Source organism: Humulus lupulus, chromosome X (assembly GCF_963169125.1).
Source record: "Humulus lupulus chromosome X, drHumLupu1.1, whole genome shotgun sequence".
In the NCBI taxonomy this organism is placed as follows: Eukaryota; Viridiplantae; Streptophyta; class Magnoliopsida; order Rosales; family Cannabaceae; genus Humulus; species Humulus lupulus.
In genome coordinates this window covers 4,644,767-4,655,968 of record NC_084802.1, presented here as the reverse complement: position 1 = coordinate 4,655,968, position 11,202 = coordinate 4,644,767, and the positions used below count along the sequence as shown (strand labels likewise).

Genomic DNA, 11,202 nt, shown 5'->3' with positions numbered 1-11,202 from the left:
GAGATCAGAGGGGTTAATGTGATTCAGACCGAACGCGGGGGACAAAGCGTAGAGTTGGGCGTCGAGGCAGATGCAAAGAGGTCAAGATTGCGAGGAGGGGTATCTTTCCAATGCACCCATACCGTGTAGTATAGTGATGGCTTGTTTGGGCTGCCGTGTATCTTGTCAGAGGCACCCATCGTGTAGGATATGGGTGCGACTGCGGGAAAAGTTCCTCCCAGCCTTGGATTGCCAAACCAGCTAGTGTGCATTAGTGAGGAATCTGAAGCATGACAGCTGATGAATCTGCTGTGATAGTCAGGGCAGAGTAGACAGCAGGAGGTGCTCCTCTTATGTGGGTAAGAGGGTAGGGTTTGCAGTGCACCTCCGTTGGGCGGCCATATCGGTGTAGTCAGGGCAGATTAGACTGTGAAATGGCTGGCCGTAGCTCCCTGTGAGCTTAGTCAAGTCAGATTAGAATGTGGTACAAAATCCAGTGAAACAGCAGAGGCGGTAGGATCGTGTACGCAAATTGTGTGTAGTGGCCTTGCTGCCACGATCTGCTGAGATTCAGCCTGGTGCCAATGTGATGGGTGTGATCCTCGCTGTGGATTATTATTGCTCTTTGTTTATTGGAGTGTAGGTGTGGGTAACATATGTATTGAGATTAAAGACATACGGTGTATTGCTAGGAGAGGTTGGCAACTTCGAGCATTCAGATAATTGTTTATTTATAGCCATTGTGGTAGGTAGTTTTTGAGTGCACGTGAATAATGTTATTTTTGAACAAAGGTAGGTGGGGGTATAATTGAGGAAACCTTTCGAGTGAAAAGTTAATTGTCACGTGTCTGGCTTGGTGTAATATGGTGGACAATAATGTCAAGAAATTGAATATACAAGAGAAATTTAAAAGAATGTGAAAAAATGGAAAGTTGTTGTATTACTTTTGAATTGCACAGTACAACTATTAACAATAATATTGTTTCAAAGACATTGAATTCCAAGTACGAGGTACGATTTTCCCACTAAGTACATTCTTTAGGGTGTAAGACCCTCTGCCTAGTACTTTAATGATTTCGAAAGGCCCTTCCCAATTAGGTTCTAGCTTCTTCTTGTTGCCTGTGACTTTACGCAGATCCCAATCACCTTCTCGAAATGTGCGTGAGTGGACTCTTCTGTTGTAGTAGCGTTCTGCAGCCTTTTGATATTTTTCTAGTCGTAATTGTGCCACCGTGCGTACTTCTTCCAGAAGGTCTAAGTTGTGTAATAGATGAATGTTGTTGGTTGTTTGATCAGATGCGATCTCTGTTCGAAGTGTAGGTAGGCCCACTTCTGTTGGGATGATGGCCTCTGTCCCATATACCATGGCGAAGGGAGATTCTCCCGTAGAGGATCTTTTTGTTGTCCTATATGCCCATAACACTTTTGGTAGTTCTTCTACCCATGCTCCTTTTTTATCTTCTAAGTTCTTCTTAATGTTGGCAAAGATAATGTAACCTGGTTACCCCAGAACAGTTACGGTGAACGGTGGACCGGAAATTTGACTCGCTACCCGAGTCCTTTGGTCAAAAACGTGCTCTAAGTGTAATTAACAGGTTAAGGTATAAAACTAATAAAAAGGAAATGGATATTTTCATTACAAACCGCTCTGCAGAGCTAATCAAAACATTTACAAGATGTTCTCAGCACAAAATGGTCATTACTGTTTTAAATTTACAATCCCGCCGACCTAAGAGGCAAAAATAGGGTAAACCCCCTAGTTCCTCTGAGAACTTCTTGGTCGTGGTGGTCAAGCGGCCGCATATGTACACATCACCACCTAAGCTCTCCACTCAAGGCTAGGTGAGCTTTTCTTTTCCTTTACCTGCACCACATAGCACCCATGAGCCAAAGCCTAGCAAGAAAACATAACATTATATGCAAACATTATCAAACGATTATCATTATAATCACACTGAGCATAAAGCTTTCAAACAAATGAGTGAATATCACTTGAGGTCCTGATAAACCATACTGAGTGACTGTCAAGCATGTCACTATTTCAAATGGAAGAGTGGCTGCTAGGTAAGCCACTAGCCTTCAACAGGTTCTGGTAAACCATACTGAGTGACTGACAAGAATGTCACTGTTTCAAGTGGGAGAGTGGCTGCTAGGTAAGCCACTAGCCTCCAAGCGCTTATTTCATTCATCGACCTTGAGGTCAGTCTGGCATTAATGCTCTTTGAGTCATTCAATGCAGATAGTCGATTAGATCTAATCTTTGTTGGCTTGCGTTAACACGCTAAGGCCGTCCTGACTAATGAGTCAGCGCAATGTGACCAGTGCCCAGTACCACTGCCGAACCTGACTAATAAGTCATAGCTTCACAGTTGATACTAGCACCTTTGCCAAATCTGACTAATGAGTCAGTACCATGCACAAGTGAGCAACATATGCTAAGCACTCTATATTCAATCCATGTCCATATTTACACAACCAACATGCCTCATGAATATCCATGCATGTCACACTTGGGGTGCAGTTTTCTTACCTCTGGTTCGAGCTAGAATGAATAAAAGAACGACCCCTGAGAACGATCATCCTTTTGGTCTTTTAGCGGTTACCTGGTCATAACCAATTATGGGATTCCATCAATAAAATGAATAATAAAAGGTTCCCAAACCAAAACCTAACCTCCGAGACATCAAACACTACTCAACCGGGTAGTAGGTTCGACCCCGAGGCCTTAGGCTTGAATCCCCATGCTAGAAACACCATTCTGGCCAAAATTTCCCTAAGGGCCGCGACCCGCCCTAGCTGCGCTGTGGCGCGCCCCTCAGACAGAGACAACCCTCTCTGCCAGACGCCATGATCCGCGGCGCACCACAGCCATGCCGCGGCTCAATACCCAGACCAGCCAAAATGACAGCACGCACCAGCAAACTCTCCCCTGCGTTTTCCCTTGGAACCAAGCCCTCTAACCAGCTCCAAACCTCCTCCAAACACTCAATTTAACCTCTAAACATCACCCATAACTCACCCTCATCAAAACCCAAGCTAAACTTCAATCAAAACCTCCTCAAATCCAAACTTCCATCAAGAGATCATAAGCTGAAAAACTAAAAGAAAAACAGAGTGCAAACCAGAAACTCATGGCTGAACTCACCTCAAATTCGTGATTGAACCTCCTTCAATGGCTGAACCAAGTCCACAAACTCAGCCCCTTGATTTCCTAGCTTAATACCCCACTTTGAGCTCAAAACACCAAAGGGAAGATGAAGGAGAATGATGTATGGGAAGAAGAAAGAGAAACCCTGTTTTTGCTCTGTTCTTTCTACAGCCATCCAAAGCCATATAAATCCAAACTCAAATGACTAAAATACCCCTAGGTCTTTTAAAGCTTCTAAAACCATTTCAAGGGTAAAATTGGTACTTCCCACTTATCCCGTTAATCATAATTAACGCTTCCCAATTCCCGCTAATCTCAATATTCTCAAACACCAATAATTCACATCCCGTTACCCTTTAATGCCCGGTAACACTCTAATCATTAAAACACCCCGAGACTCACCTCGAGCCCCGAGCTTAAGCCTGTTATGACCAAACCGATAATTAACATACCATGATCGTCTCATGCCGAATGGCTCGAACAAACCCACATCATAATGTGGTCTCAAAATATATCACCAACATGCGTACAAATAAACAATTTACCCTCAACGGGCCAAATTACCATCACACCCCTGTAATTAGAAATATGGACTCACATGCATGCATTTCACATTATATTATAATATAATCAACATATACATGCATTTTATCAATTAATAACATAATTAAGCAAGTATGGCCCTCCCGGCCTACTATTCACGCCGTTAAACACATCGAAGAATTCGGGGCATTACAGATAACTTTGTTGGAAGCTTCTGCTTGGCCGTTACCTTGTGGGTAAGTGACAGAGGCAAAGCTCAGCTTGATCTTGTATGTGTCACATAGTTCTTGTACCTTCGCATTTTGGAACGGGGTTCCATTGTCCACGACTATCTCCCATGGTATCCCAAATTGACATATGATATGCTTCCAAATGAAGGACATAGTGTATGTTTTGCTGACTGTGACGTATGCCTCTGCCACAACCCATTTCGTGAAGTAATCAGTGGCTACAAGAGAATACCGTCTTCCTCCAGCAGCCTTAAGTAGTTCACCTACCACATCCATACCCCATTTTGCAAAAGGCCAAGGTGCAACGATGGAGTGTAAGGTTTGAGCAGGTTGATGGATGGTGGGTGCGAATCGTTGGCATTTGTCGCATTTTTTGGCATAGTCACGTGCCTCTATCATCATGTATGGCCAGTAATACCCTGCTGTAAGTGCTTTGTGTGCCAGACTTCGTCCCCCTGTGTGATTTCCGCATGTCCCCTCATGTATCTCTTCTAGCAATTTTTTAGCTTCTGATGGACGCAAGCACCGTAGGTAGGGGCCGTTGAAGGACTTGCGGTACAGCGTCCCATGGATTATGGAATAACGATGTGCCTGAAGGCGCATAAGTTTTGCGTATTTTGGGTTAGGTGGGAGTTCGGAGGTGGACAAGTATCTTATGATTGGATCCATCCAGCATTCAGGTTCTGATGAGGTTGAATAGACTTCCATGTCTTTGCTTGATCGGCTTATAGATATGGAGGACTGGCGTGTGCAACCTCCTGCAGAGGCTAATTTGGCAAGGGCATCGGCCTTCTGATTTTGCTCCCTAGGTACTTGTATGAGTTCGAACTGGTGAAAATGTGATCGCAAGTCAGTTACCTTTTGTAGAAGGCTAGCCAGATGGGGTGCTTTAGTATCGAAATTCCCAGCCACTTGCTCTATCATAAGCTGTGAGTCTCCTCTGACATTCAGACGTTGGATGCCCATTTCTCGTGCTAGTTCTAAACCATAGATTAATGCCTCATATTCTACTTCATTATTCGTCGTGGATTACTCTAAATAAATGGCTTCTTCGATTTTGAGGCTCGAGGGAGCTTCTAATACGATGCCAATACCAGCCCCTTGGGAATTGGATGCTCCATCAGTATGCATCGTCCACACCCATTGATCTTCTGACTTTAACAATTCTGGCAGAGTGTCAGGGGTGAACGACTGAATTTCAACTAGGAAGTCAGCTAGTACCTGTCCTTTTTTAGCTTTTCGTGGCGAGAACTGAATATCGTACGTCCCTAGCTCAATTGCCCATTTAGATAACCTTCCAGAGAGGTCGGGCTTACTCAATACTTGCTTTAATGGATAGTCCGTATATACAATGATGGTGTGGCTTTCAAAATATTGTCGTAACTTCTTCTTTGCCGTAAGGAGTGCGAGTGCCAACTTTTCCATCATACTGTAACGAGTTTTGGCGTCCAAAAGCATCTTGCTGCAGTAGAACACTGGCTTCTGACGATTGGCTTCTTCTCGGAAGAGAACAGAACTCACAGCGAATTGTGAGATAGACAAGTACAAGAATAAATCTTCATTAGCTATGGGGGAGCTCAATATAGGAGGGGAGCTCAAATAAGTTTTCAATTCTTCCAACGCTTTTCTTTGCTCTGGTCCCCAGGTGGTGTTGGTAGATTTCTTTATGCATTGCAAGAAGGGCTGGCAACGGTCAGACATTCATGATATGAATCGACTTAATGCTACTACTTTGCCCGTCAGAGCCTGTATGACTCGGATGGTTTGGGGCTCTTTGACTTCTGAGTCGATGCCCCTCTGACTGACAACGTACCCCAAGAACTGTCCAAAGGACACCCCAAAGACACATTTAGAGGGGTTTAATTTCATTTTAAAAGCATCAAGGATGTCGAAGCACTCGGTCAAGTCGTCTATATGTGAAGAGCTTTGTTTGGACTTGATGACCATGTCGTCAATATAAACCTCCATATTTCTCCCGAGCAATGAGGAAAACAGCTTGTGCATCAGCCTTTGGTACGTTGCGCCTGCATTCTTTAGACCGAAGGGCATAACTTTGTAGCAATATAAACCACCTTCTGTTATGAAAGCCGTGTGAATCCGATCTTCTGATTTCATGGGGATCTGATTGTATCCAGAGTAAGCGTCGAGGAAGCTCATTCTTTCATATCCTGCCGTGGCGTCTATCATCTGATCGATCTTCGGTGGAGGGTAGCTATCTTTGGGACATGCTTTATTTAAATTTGTGTAGTCTATGCATACTCTCTTTTTCCCATTCTTCTTTGGGACCACGACGAGGTTGGCAAGCCAACTGGGATATAAGCATTCTTCGATTGCCCCTGTGCTCAGGAGCCGTTGGACCTCCTCTTGTATGACTTGATTCACCTCTGGAGCGAATCTCCTCTGCTTCTGCTTGACGGGTGGGAAGTTGTTGGAGATATTTAGGCTGTGACTCATGACGGAGGGGTCTATTCTGGGTATGTCATGTGGAGACCAGGCGAAAGTTCTCATTCTGGTCTTGAGAAATCGTATAAGGGTTTGTCTTTCTTCTTCAGAGAGCTTGGTACTTACCAGCACTGTCTTAGAGGGGTCGGCGTTGTCTAGACCCACTTGTTCTAAGGTATCCAACGTAACTAGGGGTTTTTCTTGGTCTTCCTCTAGATCGATTCCTTTTAGGCACGCTGGTAGGTCCTGCTGTAATTTCTATTTGTCAGGGGAGTTGTTATGGGAAGTAGTGCCAGAGCTATTTATTTCTTTCAAGGTAAGGAAGCACTTTTTGGCCTGCTTCTGGCAGCCCTTGATGTTGACGGTGTAGCGCCCGTTGAGTGATTGACACCGCATCACCTGATGTAGAGTTGAGACTACCCCCTGCATCCGGTGGATCCAATTTCTCCCCATGATGGCGTTGTAGCTTGTGGTGGAATCTATAATGAGAAAGTCTACTGGCAGGGCGCGTTCTGCGGCCACCACAGTTAATCGAATGACGCCCTTCGGATATACTCTTTGGCTGTTGAATCCCAAAATGGGCATGGTGGAGGGCCGGATCTGATTCTCCTCTAGCCCCATCTTCTGGAAGGCTTCCCAGAAGAGGATGTCGACCCCACTGCCCCCGTCGATCAGAACTCTGCCCAGCTGGCAATGGTCAACTTGTAGGGAAATTACGAGTGGATCATCATGGGGTAGGTGTACGCCCTTCAGGTCGTCATCGGTGAAGGTGATTGCAGAGGCTGGGCAGCTTCTGTCTTCTGAAGTGACAAGATTGGCCACATGGCCTAATGATTTGTATCGCTTCACTCGTTCTTCCATCCTTTTATGGATTTTGGTGATATGCTTTTGATTGTCAGTGAGTTCTACGATCCCGTGGATCATAGGGACTTGCTTAAGAGGCTCCTGGGTGCTGTCAGAGGCTGTGTGCACGGGGTCTGACGCTTGTGGAGCGGGGGCAGAAGCGGGATTATGCCGCGAGGCGCCGGGTCTGCCCGTCTCCTTGATGTATTGAGTGAGCCTCCCGCTCCTCATGAGGGCCTGGATCTGATTGTTCAGGTTGTGGCATTCGGCGATCGTATGACCGTGATCTTTGTGGAAGAGACAGTATCTGTTTTTGTAATTTTGTAGGGCTCTCGCCAGATAGGTCTGTCTTTATTTTCTTCATAAATGACTTCTTGCGGGATGGTGTATTCGAAGGACGAGTATCGTGATGACTGTCGATCCTGTCTTGGCCTTTTTCCTTCCTTCGTTTGATCTGTTTGGTTCCGCTTCCTCTTGTCATCCCTAGCAGGTGGCGGAGGATTATTTGTTGGTGGAGCAGAGATGAGTGCAGACTTCTTCTATGCGCGTTCTCGAAATTCTAAGACCCTGAAGACGCCCTCGGCTCGGGTCTGCACGTCTGCCATGTCGTATGGAGGCATCATGGTGAGATTCTCATGTAAAAGAGATCCCACCTGCAAGCTTTTGACGAAGAGATTTGCTGCGGTGAGTGGGTCGACGTCGTGGATTTGATGCACGAGGTCAATGAAACGCTGTAAGTATGCTTTCGGATGTTCATTCTCCCCCTGTTCAATCCGATAGAGATCAGCCATTGTTCTGGGTGCCTCTCGGTTCGCACTGTATTGCTGTAAAAAGGTCCGTCGGAGATCACTAAAACTGTTGAGTGACCCGGGTTTTAATTGTCGAAACCATAACAGAGCTGGCCCGGAGAAAGTCGTTGAAAAGACTTTGCACCGAATAGCTTCGTTATTAGCTTCTAATGCCATCTTCTGTTGAAATTGGAATAAATGGTTTAGTGGATCTCCCTTTCCATTGAATGCAGGCAGGGAAGGGATGATGAAGTCTCGAGGCTTTGGCTCATTCTGAATCCATTCCGAGAAAGGCGATTTCTTAGTGGTTCTTGATACTAGATCCAAATGTTCGGTGGCGTAGGCTGATCGCCCATCTGAGAACTTCTGCATCATTTCCCCCATCATGTCTTCTTTCCAACTATCTAAGAACCAGATCGAGGGAACACGACCTTCAGAGGGAGAATCGTGCGCGGCTTGAGGTGTGGTGCGTTGAGGACGGATTTCGGCTACTGGCTGAGCGGGTCCGGTGGGTTCTGCTTCCGTCCGCCCATGCGTGTCAGAGGTTGGGGCTCGTCGCTCTTCGGCCCCGGAGGATGGCGGGATACCTTGGGATCTTTCCTTACCTGGGTTCATGTTTTGATGAGGGGAATTAACGCGCTCGATTAGAATTTCATATCTGCCAGAATCAAGATTGTCGTGGGCTTGGGTGTTGCGAGTTGTGTCAGTAGATCTGCGCAGCTCAGCAATCTCGGGTTCAAGCCTAGCTTGGGCTTCGGCCAATGTCTTGATTGCTTCATCTGACCGCTGCTGGCTCGCCTCCAACAAGCGACACATCCTATCGATCTGGTCGCTCACGTCCACCGGAGGGACGCTCTGTGCGACTGGACCCGAAACTCTGTTGCCTTTTGGTGGCATGATTTCTGGGTTCGTAGTGGATCTTGATTTCTTGGTTCGACAACGTGGCTAAAGCCGAAATGTTTTTCGATTCCCACAGACGGTGCCAATTGTTGGAGCAACAATTTGTCTTTCTATATCTGGAGGCTTCTCCCGATAATGGACAATGCACAGTCACTATTCCGGTGAAATTTGCCTTTGACTCGTCAGGATCACCTGCAAGAAAGAAATTCTGATGCTTAAGTCAGTTCAAAGTTCGATCCCATTCCCTTCTATGAATCTTATATTTATAGGACAAAATATGCAAAGCAGTTAGTCTGTTCAAGCGAACCTTGGAATGGGGTGGGGGGGAAGAAATAACTGAATTTCCCTCCAAAAATACCGACTTTGAATGTCTCGCTCAGGGGTCAGAGGCGCGGATCGCCTCTGACCCACAGCTTCTGCCTTCGGAACTTCTATATGCCAAAACGTTCTGTTTTGAATTTTTGATAAATGAGGAAAGGGTTTTTGGGCCGAACATTTTGGGCCCAACACATAGTATGAAAGATGGTGGGTTAGGAGGCTAAGATGCATTGAAATATTATGTCATGTTTCCGCTGCACTGTCAATCACATTATCAAAACCCAACAAAGGCTTTCCTTCCGGGGAGTTGTAGGCGAGCCCACAGGGGCTTAATCATCTTCCATGAACCTTAATTACTCGCTCACTACACAGTTTCATAGAGATATGTATTTTAAGATGAAACAACAACAATTATTTATTATGGCAGCTTTATTTAAAAAAAAAAAGTTGTAGCTATGCGGGCGTTCCGTACGCTCGCATAGCAGAAGTCCCCTATATTTTTATATCTATTAGTAAATTAAAGTCAAGGCAATGTTCACCAAATCTACTACATAATTATATTCCTCATTTGTCGTTGTTAAAGGAGCTAGTAGATTTGTGATTATTGTGAGACGATATGCCACTCATCATTAGACAAAATTGATTGTGTGTGTAAATATATAATTAAGTACATATGTATGGATCTGTAATAGATTACTTGACTTTATAATATAATAAGATAATATAAGGCCATTAATATTGTTATAATTTTTGCCACACTTCTATGTTCTATAACATTAATTTTTTTTTGTGTTTGTGGTCATTTTTTTAATTTGAATAAAAAATGTTAAAAAAGAAGGATATGGATATACACTTAGCAAATTAAACATTATGTTATTATTAAAAAAAATTACGTAAATAAAAAATTGCTAGCTAGCTTTATTAACTTTAACACATACACACACTTTTAATATAAAGCTAAATATGTAGAGAGCCAAGTATGGATGGATTTGAATTATAGCTAGTGAGCCGCAAAAGTTGACTGTGCATGCAAAGTAGGCTAGCAAAAAATTATCTGCTCTCATACTGTTTATTATTAATGATGCACCAGTTTGATAACAAATCTCAGTAGTGTTATATAAAAACAAGTCATTAATTACGATTGACAATACCCTTACTTTACTTTTTCTGACTGACAAAGTTTTTGTGATTTTGATTTAAAAAAAAAAATTAAAAACCGTAGCTGTGCGGGCGTTCCGTACGCCTGCACAGAAGAAATACCCTATCAATATATACTTAAAGAATTGTGTCATTAGATAACGAGGCCACAATTTGGGATTATAAACTTAAAGGATAAAACAATTTTTTTTAAAATTATTTGTGTCAAAATTTGTGATGGTTTATTTAATGGCTACATTTTATTGTGTAGTGATTTTTTTTCCCTCATAGTAGGTTTTCAAATTTTGAAGAAATTAAAATTATTGTACATATATTTTTTATTTATCTTATCCACCTATTTTTATTATATATCTTGGTAAGTGATTCCAATATATATTTTTAAGTTTAAAATTACTTTTGTATGAAACATTTATTAAAATTCCGAATAACTGGTTACATTTCCCATTTTGTAATACTTCATGGATAAAGTTATAAAATGGGTCAACGTGGCAGGACCTCACATTTTTTTTACAACAGTCGAGTTATGTTTTACTTAAGACCAATCTGACAGAGAATAGTGTAAATAGGGCAGGGGATTTTTCAATAACACTGGTGTATGTTCCACCCACCGACGACACTGCCATTTGCCCATTCTGAAAGAAGATTAGTAAGGTTGAGCAACTGGTGGTATAGTACGCACACCATTAGCCGGTTTGTGAAATGGACTCTAACTCATCCGTGGATTCTTGCAATTTGGAGGTCTTCCCCGACAATACAGGACGACCCTCGTCGTTGGCCGATTATGATGAATTCACAACTGTCCCCCTTAAATTCCTTCCCAGTAATGCACTGGAGGTTATTAACAATCTCAGGC

At 43.6% G+C, this 11,202-nt stretch overlaps 2 protein-coding genes across 2 annotated transcripts; both read right to left on the bottom strand.

Annotated features, from left to right (window-relative positions):
- Nucleotides 1-3,037: 3,037 nt before the first annotated feature.
- Nucleotides 3,038-5,601, bottom strand: LOC133804633 (uncharacterized). The gene is made up of 3 exons (XM_062242779.1): nt 4,995-5,601; nt 3,864-4,880; nt 3,038-3,069 (listed from the first exon to the last, which is right to left on the bottom strand). The coding sequence occupies exons 1-3, from the start codon at nt 5,599-5,601 to the stop codon at nt 3,038-3,040; spliced, it is 1,656 nt and encodes a 551-aa protein (XP_062098763.1).
- Nucleotides 5,602-7,724: 2,123 nt separating this feature from the next.
- Nucleotides 7,725-8,870, bottom strand: LOC133804631 (uncharacterized). Its single transcript, XM_062242777.1, has one exon. It carries the CDS (start codon nt 8,868-8,870, stop codon nt 7,725-7,727), a length of 1,146 nt encoding a protein of 381 aa, XP_062098761.1.
- Between the last annotated feature and the right edge of the window lie 2,332 nt (nt 8,871-11,202).